The sequence below is a fragment of the Salarias fasciatus genome, chromosome 16, assembly GCF_902148845.1.
Source record: "Salarias fasciatus chromosome 16, fSalaFa1.1, whole genome shotgun sequence".
NCBI lineage: Eukaryota > Metazoa > Chordata > Actinopteri > Blenniiformes > Blenniidae > Salarias > Salarias fasciatus.
The window spans coordinates 8,894,793-8,912,055 of record NC_043760.1 but is presented as its reverse complement, the minus strand read 5'-3'; the positions used below and the strand labels follow the sequence as shown (position 1 = coordinate 8,912,055).

The 17,263-nt window shown below is 45.5% G+C and overlaps 2 protein-coding genes and 1 pseudogene across 2 annotated transcripts; all 3 read right to left on the bottom strand.

The window, feature by feature from the left end:
- Window positions 1-1,615: 1,615 nt before the first annotated feature.
- Window positions 1,616-3,633, bottom strand: LOC115403375 (trace amine-associated receptor 13c-like; annotated as a pseudogene).
- Window positions 3,634-7,466: 3,833 nt separating this feature from the next.
- LOC115403373 (trace amine-associated receptor 13c-like) lies at window positions 7,467-8,659 on the bottom strand. Its single transcript, XM_030112238.1, has 2 exons — window positions 8,496-8,659; window positions 7,467-8,277 (listed from the first exon to the last, which is right to left on the bottom strand). The coding sequence occupies exons 1-2, from the start codon at window positions 8,657-8,659 to the stop codon at window positions 7,467-7,469; spliced, it is 975 nt and encodes a 324-aa protein (XP_029968098.1).
- A 5,155-nt stretch (window positions 8,660-13,814) lies between these two features.
- Window positions 13,815-17,001, bottom strand: LOC115403372 (trace amine-associated receptor 13c-like). The gene is made up of 3 exons (XM_030112237.1): window positions 16,838-17,001; window positions 15,919-16,712; window positions 13,815-13,897 (listed from the first exon to the last, which is right to left on the bottom strand). The coding sequence occupies exons 1-3, from the start codon at window positions 16,999-17,001 to the stop codon at window positions 13,815-13,817; spliced, it is 1,041 nt and encodes a 346-aa protein (XP_029968097.1).
- Between the last annotated feature and the right edge of the window lie 262 nt (window positions 17,002-17,263).

Sequence of the window (17,263 nt, the reverse complement as noted above, 5' to 3'; positions counted from 1 at the left end):
TTGATTTCACAGATGTACACAACTTATTTTTGTAAACAAATGAGACTATTTTTATTCACTCAGGAATAACATATGGAACTGGTCATTTATGATTGTTTAATGGTGAGCTATTTCGTCTGTTTTGATATTGTTTTGTTTTTGTTAATGCCGTCTTTGTTGATAGTTATGTTATTGTATTGTCTGTATGAATGTTGTCTGTACATCCTGTTGTTGACGCGTTGCTAAGTGTTGGTGCAGAAATATTTCTGATGAAGTTTAGACCCCAGGAAGAATAGCAACTGTTTTAACAGTAGCTAATGGGGATCTCAATAAAACAAACAAACAAACTATACCGCGGCTGTCGGGCGGCTCACTTATTGGGGAGGATGCGTGTGCGTCGGAGGGAATATGTCTGCTTTAAGGGATGCTTAAGGCATAGCGCCCCCACGCGTCAATGGTGAGGACAAGTACTGCATGCAGGTCACCATCTTTATTAAAGTGAAATAGTGATGCGCAAATCATCCATTAAAACTGGCCTAATCGTGCATATAATCCATGATTATGATCATACAAAATCAACAATAATGAAATAAAGGAAATACATGGGGAAACAGCATTTTTCCAATATTTAGCCCCCCCCCCAAAATTTCCCAAATCATGTTTTCAGGGGGGCTCATGTCTCATCAAGGGGGGCTGAGACCCCCCTGGCTCCCCCATAGTTCGCACCCTGAGTGAAAGTATGGAATCCCTCAGGCGCCGCCCCAAGATTCAGAAACAGAAAAAAAAAAGGCTAAATAAACTCTGATACTAAATGATAACGTACTGACAATGTATGTGCCTCATTTCCTATAAGTAATCAGAAATAAAGGAGCAGATAAACAATCTGTAGTGCCGGAAAAGCTTCTCGAGGATGCGTGGATCAGTGCGCCTGCATGGAACGCGCACAGCTGAGCCCAAATGCAGCATGGGAGAAGAGCGTTCGCATCGGTGATGTGGCGCAAAGCGGACTCAGACACACGGACATGGGAAGCATGGACAACAACAAGAAAATTTAGGTTTTGCATTTTGTTCTCTACTGTATCGAAACTGAACCGAACCGTGACCTCAGAACCAAGGTACGTATCGAACCGAGATTTTTGTGCATCGTTACACCCCTAGCACATATACAGTGGTATAAAAAAGTTTGGGAACCCCTGATCATTTTCAAGATTTTCCTTTATAAATCATTGGTTGTTTGGATCAGCAATTTCAGTTAAATACATCATATAGCAGACAAACACAGTGATGTTTGAGAAGTGAAATGAAGTTTATAGGATTAACAGAAAGTGTGCAATAATTACTTTAACAAAGGTAGGCAGATGCATAAATTTGGGCACCACTACAGAAAAATGTCATCAATATTTAGCAAATTCTCCTTTTGCAGAAATAAAAGCCTCTTAACGATTCCTATAGCTTCCAGTGGGGGTCTGGATTCTGGCTGAAGGTATTTTTGACCATTCTTCTTTATAAAACATCTTCAGTTCAGTCAGGTTTGATGGTTTCCGATGGTGAACTGAAATGGTGAACTGATATGAATCAAGACAAACATGAACACACAGTGATTTGAAGATGTTAAACAGTCATTCCTTTTCAGTGTTTATAATATACAAGCATCACAGGAGTGAGGCTGAAATATTTTCAAAGTGACAATCAGCCGAACAGATTTCAGAAACCAGGGGTAGCAAAAAGCATAAATCACTGGGTTGAGACAGGAGTTAAGATAGAACAGCCAGATCTCTAAGGCCACAGACATAACACTGAACAAGCTGTTCTGATCTGCAAGAGAGGAACAATAATATGGGCAAAGGCATGTGAGAAACGCAACAACTACACCCAGAGTCTTGGCTGCTTTCATCTCAGATCTTTTAGCACGCACAGTCTGTTGAAGTTGAAATATGACAGCAATCTGAGAGCGCATGGCCCGGGCCTGAGACACAGCCACCACAAACATTCATGTACAGGACTATGATCACAGTAACAGGCCCCACAAAAGTCAGAATTGTATCAACAATTCCCATAAAGTAGTCAATAACCACGACACACTCTCCGTAGCAGGAGTTGAACCGGCCCAGCTGTATGAGGTTATCTCTCAAAATGAGGCTGTTGTACAAAAAAGAACAAAACCAACAGAGACAAATACAGACAGAAACTCTTCTCACAGTGACTTTAGTGGAGTAGTGGAGAGGGTCACAAATAGCCACATAGCGGTCGACTGATATGAGTACCATGGTTCCTACTGAAGCCGAGGTGATGGTGTAGTCTAAACTGCTGTATAAGACACACATAGGGTCACCAAAAAACCAGCAGCCGTTGGTGAGCACAATCTGAAAGGACATGAGGAGGCTGTGACGAACAGGCCGTTCGTCACTGGTGAAATGCACTGCACTTTGCACAGAGACACTTTTTCTCTCATTCACTTTGCACTTTGTAATGCACACAACACTTTAAGAAGCTAATTTGCACATAAAGGAATTTGCACAACGATTGTCATTTTAAATTATTTATTTATTTATTGGAAACCGTTTGTCTGTGGGTCTGGTCGGGCGTGGCGGCGGACCTGCAAGACAAACAAATGACAAATCAAGATTGGGGAATGTGCAATATATGTGCCTGGTTTTAATTAGCTTTTCTTTTAGGTGTTGGCATGCATGCAGTGAGTGTGGAGAAGGTGTTGGGTGTGTGAATGTGGTGAAGTGTGTGTGTGATTTTAACTCACTGTTCTGCTCTTGTGTCCAGGAGTGGTGTCCGGCCAAAAGATTCCCCGGGGGACGGACACCACTAAAGAAAGTTCTGGGCTGGATCAAGAGTGGAAATGGGCGGGGGGTGGTTTCACGGATTTTAGATATGGTTTAGGATTTCATGTATTTATTTGGGGTAGTTAGTTTGGGTTATTCTTTAGTATGGGTTTTGTTTTCTTTAGGTTAATATTATGAGTTTATAGTGGAGGATTTTAGCATAGTTTTAGAGATCTAATATTATGTTTTATACCTCCTGGAGTTTTTATGGTTTTACCCTATTAAGCTGGGTGTACTTAAGGGCCCGAAGACACTCAGAGAGAGACCTGTGATTGTGTCGGCAGCAGCTATGAGCTGTGTGCTGCTGCTGGGGAAGCCTGACTCCGGAAATCCTCCAATGCACTTTTGGCACTTCTGCACTTTATCTTTGATTTTTGCACAAGAAAATAAAAAGGAAGTGGACCACTCAACTTCGACTCATCCCTTGGTGCTCACTGTTCCTCCGTCGCTCACGCCACGCTGTTTACAGAGGCCCACGAAGAAATCGGAGACAGCCAGAGACAATAGGAGGAGGTTGGTGGGAGTGTGGAGCTGCCTGCGTTAAGAGGAACATCAGATGTTATTACCTCATTTGTAGGAAAAGGAAATCAACTGCAGTATAGCTGCAAACATGCATTGAATTGTGTACAATCATGAGGTGGATGAAAAGCTGCTACTTGAAGTGGGAGATGGAGATAATGACGAGCAGGTTGAGAGAAGCAGTGAGCAGAGAGATGAAGGACAGCACAGAGTTAATGAACACAGCCTCGCTGAGTGGACGCTTCGGCTTCCAACAGGAGGCGTTGAGGAGCTGCGGGAAGCAGAGCTCAGTTTCTCCCATCCTGACAGAGCGAGGATGAGAGGAGAAGCTGCTGAGCTCCAACAGCTTTGTGACTAACATATCCATCATCCAGCTTATTTATCTCTTTCCAGTCCTGAGTCTCTCTGTTCAACATTTTTCCTCAATGAATCTCCCTCCTCCCTTTCTCTCTCTTGCTCATCTCACGTCATTTGTTTCATTTAACAGTCTTTCTATCCAATCTATTTGTTGAAATATCACCACAATATGAGTCAAAGTCCAGTAAAGTCAATGACTATCTCCTTGAATCCAGCTGCAGGTGTCGGTACAGTTTTTGTGTTAGGAAGGAACACATCAAACACTGTTGTCTTATCATTGTGTTTTAGGCTGAACAGGAGATGTCAAAGAAGAATATAGTTTATATAGTGATTGTACTGTGTTTGGCTCTCTGTTACTGTATATGTCAACTATGCAGCTTTCTTCAATTTCAGGCTGGTTGACTGTAGCGTGCAGTTAGTCAGTCGTCAGTCAAGTGAGGCTTACTGACAGCAAACCTGTCAGAACATGCTTCATTTCTTCAGTTGTTCATTCTCTGTGTCAGCCACCTCTCTGTGATTGACACGGAGAGGTGAGATTGACAGCATGGTGTCAGTTTCGAGTGCAGGGAAGAGGGGACCCTATCATGCACTCGAAGGGGAACGTCCCCATAGAGCAGTGCAGAGAGTTGTGGGCAAAATCCACCCAAGGGAGCTGCTTAGACCAGGAGGAGGGATGCTGAGATGAGAGGAATATGGAGTCTCATCTGACCCCGTCATGAAGTCCAGAGCAATGTTGGACCAAGGACGTTACTAAGGAGCAAGGAGACCAGAGGTTGGATGCTGGGATGGCTTATGTTGGGCACAAATGAAGCATGTGTACACAAATTGCCGGACATCCTTCCCCTTTTTTTTTTTTTTACCTGTCCTGTCCAGCATCAATGCAGCAGAATGAGGGTCTGGTTGCTGTAATGTGCACGACAGATTTACTTTTCCAAGAGGAGCCTACAAGTATAAAGCTCCTCTTGATCATATGATTTCTTACTGTATTTTATTTATTTTGAATGCTGGTACATGATATTGCCGGACCTGAAAGGGGGACAGAAAAACAGGGAGAGAGACAGAGTTTGATGGAAACAAACAAACAAACAAACACACAAAAAAGTGAACATGCAAGCAAACAAAAATACTGGAGGAAAGGAAAAGAGTGCAACGATACGATGATCCTTCAACCGGAACTGACACTCCAGACGACTAGAAAATAGCTGGTAGTTATCTGGAACATGCAAGCTGAGCATCCAGGTATCAAATTACATACCAGATGCTGCGGGCGGTTGATGCTGTCTTGCGGTTGGGATCTGGCTTGCTTGTTGGGGTGTCCTGGTGGCAGTGGGGTGGGGTCACTTGGGGGACCTGGATCGGTGATGGCTGCTCATATCTAGGTTAGTGTGCCCCCTGGTCTCTGGTTGCTGCCCCGGGATCCAGGGTACAGGGTACAAGGTGGGGGTGGGGGGCTTGGTGGTGGTGGGAGAGGAGAGGAGGGAGGAGGGAAGTGGTGGGAGGCGTTGGGAGTTGTGATACTGTGACTCTTGGGGTGAGTGGCTGGAGCATGGGAGGGGGGGGGCGCTTGTGGCTGGTCCAGACTGGGTAGCTGGGTCCTGGGTATAGTCATGGCCCTCTGCCTGAGTGGGTGGGGTCGGCTCTTAGGCTCTTGGGGCCCTGGACCCTCTGCTCTGCTCGCCCTGGGGTTCTCATGCCTGGTGGCGTCGGTGCCTGCCGGTCTTGGAGCCCTGAGGGCTGGGCCTCGTGACTGCCAGGAGTCCCGGCAGAGGCCTTCCTCTGCCCACTTCTAGATTGGTGTGTCAGCGTCTTCCTGGAGTAGTGGCTAGGAACTGGGCTCTGGGATTGCTGCCGATTGTCTGGGTCCTGAGGGCTTTTCTGGCCTGTTTCTGATCTTCTCGGTGTTCAGAGGTTGTATTTGCATGATCACATTCATCTTTAATCACTCTGCACGCTACATATTCTGCATGTGGAGTTACTCACCTTGTTGTCCTGTGGGGTATTACACTAATGACTGGTTGTATTAGGTCTCTCCTGCTGCTCTGGTTTGTAATTTGATAACTGGATCCTCAGCTTGTGCATCCTGGATATTTACCTGGTGTGTTTCCTGACGAAACTCTTTAGGATGTTCTCTGTTTTGTCTCTGTGCAAGTGTAGTAGCCAGTTGTGTGGAGTGTTGATTGCAATCAAAGGTCATCATGTCAAGTATTGATTCATTGATTCATCCATCTGTTGGTGAATCATACTTGATATCTTCAACAACATACTTTAAAACCCCATTATGGTTATGGTTTCCATATGAGGCGCACGTCATATGGGACCTTTTAGTACCTTTAGTACCTTTTATTTCCTAGTCGGACCAGTTTCACTGACGGAGCACTCACACAGCAGCACCAAGAAAAGGCTTTTCTTAAAAAGTTGATCAGAGCTTTGTCTGTAAGTGATTACACACTGATGTTGGAGTGTTTGTTTGCCTTTGTTATGCAACTCGGAACGTCCGTTGTTGTGTTGTTTTTTTTTTTGTTGACTGAGTTACGTTCCGGTGACTTATTTAATTTACCAATGTAATGCTCTATCTATCCAGCAGAGGGCCTCAGCGCTACGTCTCAAGTTAATGACAGACTTTGTTTGCATCTGTTTAGTCATATTAAGCATGTTTGATGTGATTGTTAAGACTTTGAATGTTATATTTTTCATCATGTAAAAGACAACAGACATTATACTTTGTGATGTTGTTTTATTTTAATATTTTTTAGTCTTACAAAAGAGCAATCTGAATGAGGAAAAAAATATAAAGAAATGAAAAGGAGGAAGAAGAGAGTCAAGAAGAAGAAACACAATTCCTCAATAAATCTTCTGGAGCTTTCTTCCTTCCATCTTGTTAACTGTCTGTCTGGCTGCACAAAGCTGGAAACTTTAATCATATGAAATAATATGAAATATGAGGACAGTTATTAAAAAAAAAAACAGATTTCTTTGGCAAGTAACACAATTAAAGACACCTAACAATTGTGATATTAAAATGTTCAAACTTTGCTTGCTTGTCAGGTTTTTAATTTGTCATCATTGTATTTTTTCTGAAACAAAAGAGTAGCCAGTGAGACCGCTTCATTCTCAACGTTATTCTCACAAGAATCACTCAAGTCCTTCTTCATCAAATAATTCTATGATCAGTCACCTCGCACTGATTCTTGCTGATTGTGGATGAAGACCTGATAGTCAAGTCAAGTCACTTTTATTTTTATAGCACATTTATAAACGGCTTCGCCGTACCAAAGTGCTTCACAAGGGCAATGAGCAAACAATAACGCAATCAGAGAGGTGAAAAGGTGAGAAGGTAAAAAGTCGAAAGTAATAAACAATCATTAAAACACATCTCAAAATCAGACACACAAAAAAAGCACAATACTAAAAACAAGGTAAGACCTAGCTGAAGGCCAAAGAAAAGAGGTGGGTCTTCAGAAGGGTTTTAAAAATTCCCACCGACTCAGCTGCTCAAATGTGGAGGGGAATGGAGTTCCAGAGTCTAGGGGCCGCCACCGAAAAGGCTCTGTCCCCCCTGGTTTTTAACCTAGACCTAGGAACAGCGAGAAGGTGTTGATCAGCCGACCGTAACGCTCTGGACAAGGTGAAGGGGTGGAGAAGATCAGCCAGGTACGGAGGGGCAAGCTGGTGAAGTGATTTAAAAACTGTTATTAGAAGTGCAGTAGTGGATGGGGAGCCAGTGAAGGGAAGCGATACTCCTGGACAGGTCACAGTTCATCACAGGACTGACTGGATCTACAAAATACTGATATCACTGGAGTCAGGATTCAGTATTTTACAGGTGACAATGAGCTTGGCAGATTTCAGAAACCAGGGGTAACAAAAAGCATAAATCATTGGGTTCAGACAGGAGTTAAGGTAAAAGAACCATGACTCTACAGGAATTGATGTAAATCCAGCTGAGCCACTCTGGTCTAACAGAGATGAAATGTAAAACGGAGAGCAGCATATGAGAAATGCGAGGACAACTACACCCAGAGTCTTGGCTGCTTTTAACTCAGAGCTTTTAGCACGCACAGTCACTGAACCCTGAAATGTCTTAATCTGAGAGCGCATGGCCCGGGCCTGAGACACAGCCACCACAAACACTCTCATATATGTAACTATGATCACTGCAAAAGGGCCAACAAATGTCAGGAATAAGTCCACAACTCCAACTATGTAACTAACAACCACTACACACTCTCCATAGCAGGAGTTATACTTGCCTGGATTTTTGAAGTTATCCTTCAATATGAGGCTGTTGTACAAAAAAGAGCATGACCAACAGAGAACAATACAGACAGAAACTCTTGTCACAGTGACTTTAGTGGAGTAGTGGAGAGGGTCACAAATGGCCACATAGCGGTCGACTGATATGAGTACCATGGTTCCTACTGAGGTTGAGGTGATTAGATAAATCAGACCACTATATAGTACACACATAAAGTCACCAAGAAACCAGCAGCCATTGGTGAGAATGATCATAAATGTCATAGTGAGGCCCACGAAGAAATCTGAGACAGCCAGAGACAATAGCAGGAGGTTGGTGGGAGTGTGGAGCTGCCTGCATTAAAAGAGGAACATCACATGAGTTATTAACTGATTTCTTTGAATAAAACATCAAATCTATCATTGGCATATTTAGTTAATGAAAAACAAGGAACATACATAGAAAGTGGCAGTTGATATCATATATTATCACAAATGAAAATATGTCGTCTTGTAAACATGAAAAAATTCAACACATTCATGTTATGCATGAGGTGGATGAAAAGCTGCTACTTGAAGTGGGAGATGGAGATAATGACGAGCAGGTTGAGAGAAGCAGTGAGCAGAGAGATGAAGGACAGCAGAGAGTTAATGAACACAGCCTCGCTGAGTGGACGCTTCGGCTTCCAACAGGAGGTGTTGAAGAGCTGCGGGAAGCAGAGCTCAGTTTCTCCCATCCTGACAGAGCGAGGATGAGAGGAGAAGCTGCTGAGCTCCAACAGCTTTGTGACCAACCCCTCTGTCATCCAGCTCATTTATCTCTTTTCATGCCCCAGTCTCTCCGTCTTCCACATCTTTCCTCAATGAATACCCCTCCTCCCCTTTTTCCTCTCTTTCATCTGTCATAATTCTTTTCATTTAACACTGTGTTTCATATCAAATCTATTTGTTGAAATTGATCACTACAATTTGAGTCAAAGTAAAGCCATTGAATGTTTCTCTTTGAATCCACCTGGAGGTGTCAGGACAGTTGTGTTAAGAAGGAACATGTGAATGGGTGGTTTTTAATGAACCAAGTGCTTTACACCTTTTAATAGTAATTTGTTGTTTGTGGTTTTGAGTTTTTATGCATGTGTTTTATACAACCGCCTGACAAAGTGGCCACAATCAGCAACATTAGCTCCAGGCATGTGGACAGAGCCTTCAAAACCAGAAAGAGCTGAGAGGCAGTGGGGCACACTTTGGAATGGGGAGCTGAAGGGAGGACAAGCCTAGAATCAAGAATCTTTATTATGCAGAGCAAAACAAAATTTTGATCAGCAGCTCTCGCAAAACATAATATACAGTAAAAGACACCTTGACAAATGTCTGAATAATTAAGTTTTAAAGCAGAATAAAAAGCTAATAGTGCACAGTGAAATTACATTTTCAAGTTGACCAGCGGATATAATCGAGGACTAGATTGTCATTAAACATCTGCACCGCTACAGACAGTCAAAGTACCAGTGACCAGGAAGTGTATGGAGCGTCACAGTGAATGCTTGTATTAGGGCTGCGTAGTATACACGGTATGACGGTAGAAATGATATAAATTTGGCCACGGTGGAGATATGTGCTCTAACGTCATACTGTCATCTAACCTGATACAGTTTAACTGCTACTACTACGTAAATTAAATGTGCTGAAACGATCGTTCAATCCCTCTCATTTACTGAAAAACGGTGCATCGCATCATTGAACATGTTACAGCTTCTTCTGGGTCACAAATTGCAGCTAAACACTCCTTTTCTAGCAACATGCAGAGAAAGGCTGTTTTTCAGGGGCCATCCTTCTTCTGTGGTGTCTGTGTAAAAATAAGGTTAAACAAGCAAACAGCACACCTAGTGGCATGAAGTGCAAATGCAGGTGAATTAAACAAAACCCATTCAGAAACACTTCCATTACAGGTTTTACACCGCAACATTTATACCGCGATATATACTGTTACCGTGGAGGGATTTAATGTATTTACTGACAGCACACCTGTCAGACCATGCTTCATTTCTTCAGTTGTTCATTCTCTGTGTCAGCCACCTCTCTGTGATTGACACGGAGAGGTGAGATTGACAGCATGGTGTCAGAGAGGGTCCGCACGTCAGTTTCGAGTGCAGGGAAGAGGGGCGGCTGCAATTCTATCATGTACTCGAAGGGGAACATCCCCATAGAGGAGTGCAGAGAGTTGTTGGCAAAATCCACCCATGGGAGCTGCTTAGACCAGGAGGAGGGATCCTGAGTTGAGAGGATATGGAGTCTCATCTGACTCTGTCACGAAGTCCAGAGCAATGTTGGACCAAGGACGTTACCAAGGAGCAAGGAGACCAGAGGTTGGATGTTGGGATGGCTTATGTTGGGCACAAATGGAGCATGCGTACACAAATTGCCGGACATCCTTCGTTTTTTTTTTTCTTTTCTTTTTTTACCTGTCCTGTCCAGCATCAATGCAGCAGAATGAGGGTCTGGTTGCTGTAATGTGCACGACAGATTTACTTTTCCAAGAGGAGCCTACAAGTATAAAGCTCCTCTTGATAATATGATTTCTTACTTTATTTTATTTATTTTCAATGTTGGTACATGATACTGCTGGACCTGACAGGGGGACAGAAAGACAGGGAGAGAGACAGAGTTTGAAGGAAACAAACAAACAAACAAAAACACACAAACAAGTGAACATGCAAGCAAACAAAAAATAGTGGAGGAAAGGAAAAGAGTGCGTCACGCCCTGTGCCCCTGCAACTTCGTGAGGGCGCTGGGGTCCTGTTCTGTGTGGGTCTGTCCGTATGTTCACGTGATGAAAGAAGCCCGCGCCCCCCCCGGGGCGTGTGCCAGCGAGGCTGTTCGCCCCGGCGAAAGAAGCCCGCGCCCACCCTGGGGCGTGTGCCGGTGAGGCTGCTCGCCCCGGCGAAAGAAGCCCGCGCCCACAGGGGCGTGTGCTGGTGAGCCTGCTCGTCCCCGGATCAGCTGAGGACTGTTTCCCCCGCTGCTCCCTTCCTGGATGGCCTTTGGGGAGGGAGCAGTTCCGACCCGGCCCGACCCGTTCCTGTTTGCTGCCGGCGTGCAGTTCCGACCCGACCTGACCTGTTCCCGTTTGCTGCCGGCGTGCAGTTCCGACCCGACCCGTTCCTGTTTGCTGCCGGCGTGCAGTTCCGACCCGACCCGACCCGTTCCTGTTGCTGCTAGCCGCAGTTCTGTTCCCCTGTTCAAGCTCCCGTTTCTGCTAGGTGCAGTTCCGTCCCGTCCCTCTGCCCCCGTCTGAGTCCTGCCCCCTGCCCCCGTCTGAGTCTGAGTCCTGCCCCCCTCTGCCCGGGAGGGTTGCCTTGTGGTGCCTCAGGAGGCGCACATTGAGAGGGGGGTACTGTCACGCCCTGTGCCCCTGCGACCTCGTGGGGCACAGATTTACTTTTCCAAGAGGAGCCTACAAGTATAAAGCTCCTCTTGAGGATATGATTTCTTACTGAATTTTATTTATTTTGAATGCTGGTACATGATATTGCCGGACCTGACGGGGACAGAAAAACAGGGAGAGAGACAGAATGGGAAGGGAACAAACAAACAAACAAACAAGTGAACATGCAAGCAAACAAAAAATAGTGGAGGAAAGGAAAAGAGTGCAAAGATACGACGATCCTTCAACCGGAACTGACACTCCAGACGACTGGCTACTACACCTGCACAGAGATTTAACAGAGGGCCTCCTATGGACTTTTGTTAGAGAACATACCTGGTACATGCAAGCTGAGCATCCAGGTATCAAATTACAAACCAGATGCTGCGGGCGGTTGATGCTGTCTTGCGGTTGGGATCTGGGCTGCTTGTTGGGGTGTCCTGGTGGCAGTGGGGTGGGGTGACTGGGGGACCTGGATCGGTGATGGCTGCTCATATCTAGGTTTGTGTGCATCCTTGTCTCTGGTTACTGCCCCGGGATCCAGGGTACAGGGTACAAGGTGGGGGTGGGGGGCTTGGTGGTGGTGGGAGAGGACAGGAGGGAGGAGGGAAGGGGTGGGAGGCATTGGGAGTTGTGATATTGTGGCTCTTGGGGTGAGTGGCTGGAGCACGGTGGGGGTCGGGAGCTGGTCCAGACTGGGTAGCTGCCCATTTGGGCCAGTTAAGGCTTCAGTATGCTCCCCCGTCGGCGCCACGGCGTTCCTACGCCGGCAACCCTACGCCGGCAACCCTACGCCGCTACTGAACATATCTTGCTCCTGCGTCAAGGGAACGCCCTCCTCTGCCAATCCGCTAGCAGTCACAACAACAATGCGGCTTCCGTAGCTCCGTCTTTACCTAGACATAGATCTATAGACATAGATTTCTAGACGTGCGTATCTAGACACGCGTGCATTTACCGAACATATATCTGCATATATGACGTATCTGGTGACACTGGGCTGTGGTGGAGGAGAGGCTGAGCAGACCGTGATGAAATATTGGTGAAACTAATGAGCTTTTGGACGATTAAAGCCGTTTGAGGAGCGGCTATACACATAGCCCCGTCTGCTAACAGTGCTAACACTGCTAACAGTATAGGGATGTGCGCTGCTCAATTTTGGATCTCAATTTCTCCCGAAGCACTGTTCGGATCAGAAAAGCATTTCGGGTGAGTTGTACTTTATTCTATAAACAACGCGAAAGCGGACCAATCACAGCCCTCGACGGTCACGTCACCACGCGTCGAAACAACGCGAAGTCACAATTTTCGGGAGGCGCACGTCAAGCCCCGACGTAGCCCGTCGTAGCGGCGACAGGGGAGTATACTGAGGCCTTTATCCTGGGTATGGTCATGGTCCTCTGCCTGAGTGGGTGGGGTCGGCTCTTAGGCTCTTGGGGCCCTGGACCCTCTGCTCTGCTCGCCCTGGGGTTCTCATGCCTGGTGGCGTCGGTGCCTGCCGGTCTTGGAGCCCTGAGGGCTGGGCCTCGTGACTGCCAGGGGTCCCGGCAGAGGCCTTCCTCTGCCCCCTTCTAGACTGGTGTGTCAGCATCTTCCTGGAGTAGTGGCTAGGAACTGGGCTCTGGGATTGCCGCCGATTGTCTGGGTCCTGAGGGCCTTTCTGGCCTGCTTCTGATCTTCTCAGTGGTCAGAGGTTGTATTTGCATGATCACATTCATCTTTAATCACTCTGCATGCTACATATTCTGCATGTGGAGTTAGTCACCTTGTTGTCCTGTGGGGTATTACACTAATGGCTGGTTGTATTAGGTCTCTCCTGCTGCTCTGGTTTGTAATTTGATAACTGGATCCTCAGCTTGTGCATCCTGAATATTTACCATGTGTGTTTCCTGACGAAAGTCTTCAGGATGTTCTCCGTTATATCTCTGTGCAAGTGTAGTAGCCAGTCGTCTGGAGTGTTGATTGCAATCAAAGGATCATCATGTCTTTGCACTCTCTTCTGAGCTCCAACAGCTTTGTGACAAAACCCTCTGTCATCCAGCTCATTTTTCTCTTTTCCTCTAGTGAGTTCTTTCTCCAGACATATCTCCCTCTGAAACTTTTATCTTCTCCATTCTTCGTATGTCCTCAAATAACCTTTTAACAAATGCGGACAGTTCACCAGTAGTTATAATTCTACTCTCTGTTACTGTGTGTGTTAATGTATCAAATATATGAGAAAAGTTATACTGTGAAGAAAGTCATAACGCTTCCCAATGTCTCGAGATTCAGATGAAATCAACAATCTATAAACAAAACAAAACCTGAATTATCTCCAGACATCTATGTATGTGTATTACTTCTGTGTTAAGATAAATAACATGATGACTTGTTGGTAATCTGAAGGTCCGGAACTGTTGGCTGAACCATGAGTAGTGGTTACCAAGTGGAGTGGACGGTTTGGACACAGTTGAGGGGTAGCAGCCCTTGGGCTATGGGGCAAATGAGGAGGAGTGAGGACCGACAAGTGGAAGGAAGTCCGAGTTATCCAGGATTGAGAACATATCTATCAGGCCTTGGGTGAAGGAAGACAACAGTCTTCCCACCTTCCTGCGTGGAGCTGGGACCAACCACCCCAAGCTCAACACTGGACCCTCCACGTCCCTTCGAGAAAGGACTGCCATGTGGTCGTCCTCGGTGAAGCCGCATGGTGGTCTGCCACCGTTGTCGTTGACCTCCCTGGCACAGCTGTGAAGCGGGCTGCCCCTGTCGGTGTCGACCCCGTCGGGGAAACTGGTGCATCTCTGGGATGTGCTGCTACCACCATCGTGTAACATGTCTGCCTCTCCACCGAGGGCCCTGGTCAGAAAGACTCAGCAGCAGCTACACTTCCTACGTGTCCTCAGGAAAAACAACCTGGACACAAAGCTGCTGCTGGCCTTCTATCACTCCTCTGTGGAGAGCGTGCTGACGTACTGTCTGAGTGTGTGAAACGCAGGCTCCACAGCTGAGGACAGGAAGGCGGTGCAGAGGGTCATTAACACTGCCCAAAAGATCATCGGCTGCCCCCTGCCCAGCCTGGAACACATCTCCACATCCTGCTGCCTCAGGAGAACCAAAGTCATGACGGGAGACCCCTCACACCCTGTCCCCCCCCTAGTTGACCTTCTGCCCTCTGGGAGACACTACAGGTCAACAAAATCACACACTAGCAGACTGACAAACAGCCTCTTCCCCTGGGCCATGCGCACTGCAAACACCCACTGAAACGGAGACAGACACTCACTCATGAACAGTCTCCCATAACCCCCCCATGGACGAAATCAACCCAGACTACCTCCTCCCACCTCCCTTAGCACCGTAAACAGCCTGTGCCGCCTTCTTGCAGCACGATCACCACCTGAATGTTTAAACTGTTTATTTATTGTTCTTGCATCATCTTGTGGATGCATATTTGTAAATTCTACTTGCCTCTGTGTTGTTTCTGTTATCCAGCGAAATGCCTGTGCAGTTTTCTGTTTTGTCCTTCATGTTTTTCTCTAGTCTCTCCTGTCCTTGACCTTTTTTTTTTTTTTTTTTTATTGTGAATTGTCGCTCTACATGAGCACCCACGAAATTTGGTTGTGAACTAAGTCTTCTGCTCCCTCCATCAATCCGTTGTGTAACCCCATTATTATTGTTCCCTCACAGGAACAGGCAATTAAAAAAACACAGATTTCTTGAGCAGGTACTTTATTTGAAGACATGTCACCCACCATTTTTAAAATTAAATGTTACAAATTTACATGATTTTCAGGTTTTTATGATAGTGTCACCGTCTTAAAGAAAAGAGTAGATTCTTCTCAAATTGCTCTCCTTAAGTACCATGTTAAAATGAACCACTGCCCTGGGAAGTTTTTTGTCAATAATAAATCTAACCTTAAAAAATAGGTGTAATATTAGTCACTACGTATTGTCCTTCCATCTGTCCATCTATCTTCAGTACTTCTTTATTGATTACAAGGTCGCAGGCTGCTGAAGAAGATCCCAGCTGATTAGGGGTGAAGGCCAAATCACAGCATATCACAGGATAGATTGTCTCTCTACAAAATGTTGTAGTCTAATCAGTTCAGTCGTTTACACGTGGCAATAAGCTTGACAGATTTCAGAAACCAGGGGTTTACCTCAACATGAGTTAAGGTAACAGAACCATACCTTGATAGTATTTGATGTAAACCCAGGAGAGCTACTGTGGTCGACGAGATGAAATGTAAAATGAACAGCAGCATGAGAAAAAGGCGAGGACTACTACACCCGGAGTCCTGGCTACTTTCAAGGAAGAATATTTAGCTATTACAGTCTCTGAACCCTGGAATTTCTAATTTGAGAGCTCACACCCCAGGCCTGAGACACAGTGAACAAAGGCAGAGAGAAACCGTGTCAATGTGACTTTGATGGATTAGTAACAGAACAACGATTACAAAATCACTCTGTGAAATCAAACATATCAAACATATTCAGTTGAACTGAAATGAATCAAGACACACATAAACATACAGTGATTTTAAGGTGTTAAATAGTCGTTTCATTTCAGTGTTCATAATATGCAAGCATCACAGGAGTGAGGCTGAAATATTTTCAAAGTGACAATCAGCCGAACAGATTTTATAAACCAGGGATAGCAAAAAGCATAAATCACTGGGTTGAGACAGGAATTCAGATAGAACAGCCAGATCTCTAAGGCCACAGACATAACACTGAACAAGCTGTTCTGATCTGCAAGAGAGGAACAATAATATGGGCAAAGGCATGTGAGAAACGCAACAACAACTACACCCAGAGTCCTGGCTGCTTTCATCTCAGATCTTTTAGCTCGCACAGTCTGTTGATGTTGAAATATGACAGCAATCTGAGAGCGCATGGCCCGGGCCTGAGACACAGCCACCACAAACACTCTCATGTACAGGACTATGATCACAGTAACAGGCCCCACAAAAGTCAGAATTGTATCAACTGTTCCTATAAAGTTGTCAATAACCACGACACACTCTCCGTAGCAGGAGTTGAACTGGCCCGGCTGTATGAGGTTATCTCTCAAAATGAGGCTGTTGTACAAAAAAGAACAAGACCAACAGAGAGAAATACAGACAGAAACTCTTCTCACAGTGACTTTAGTGGAGTAGTGGAGAGGGTCACAAATGGCCACATAGCGGTCGACTGATATGAGTACCATGGTTCCTACTGAGGCCGAGGTGATGATGTAATCTAAACTGCTGTATAAGACACACATAGGGTCACCAAAAAACCAGCAGCCGTTGGTGAGCACAATCTGAAAGGACATGAGGAGGCCCACGAAGAAATCTGAGACAGCCAGAGACAATAGGAGGAGGTTGGTGGGAGTGTGGAGCTGCCTGCATCAAAAGAGGAACATCAGATGAGTTATTACCTAATTTGTAGTAAAAGGAAATCAACTGCAGTATAGCTGCAAACATGCATTGAATTGTGTACAATCATGAGGTGGATGAAAAGTTGCTACTTGAAGTGGGAGATGGAGATAATGACGAGCAGGTTGAGAGAAGCAGTGAGCAGAGAGATGAAGGACAGCAGAGAGTTAATGAACACAGTCTCGCTGAGTGGACGCTTCGGCTTCCAACAGGAGGTGTTGAAGAGCTGCGGGAAGCAGAGCTCAGTTTCTCCCATCCTGACAGAGCGAGGATGAGAGGAGAAGCTGCTGAGCTCCAACAGCTTTGTGACTTACATATCCATCATCCAGCTTATTTATCTCTTTCCAGTCCTGAGTCTCTCTGCCCAATATTTTTCCTCAATGAATCTCCCTCCTCCCTTTCTCTCTGTCGCTCATCTCACGTCATTTGTTTCATATAGCAGTCTTTCTATCCAATCTATTTGTTGAAATATCACCACAATTTGAGTCAAAGTCCAGTAAAGTCAATGACTTTCTCCT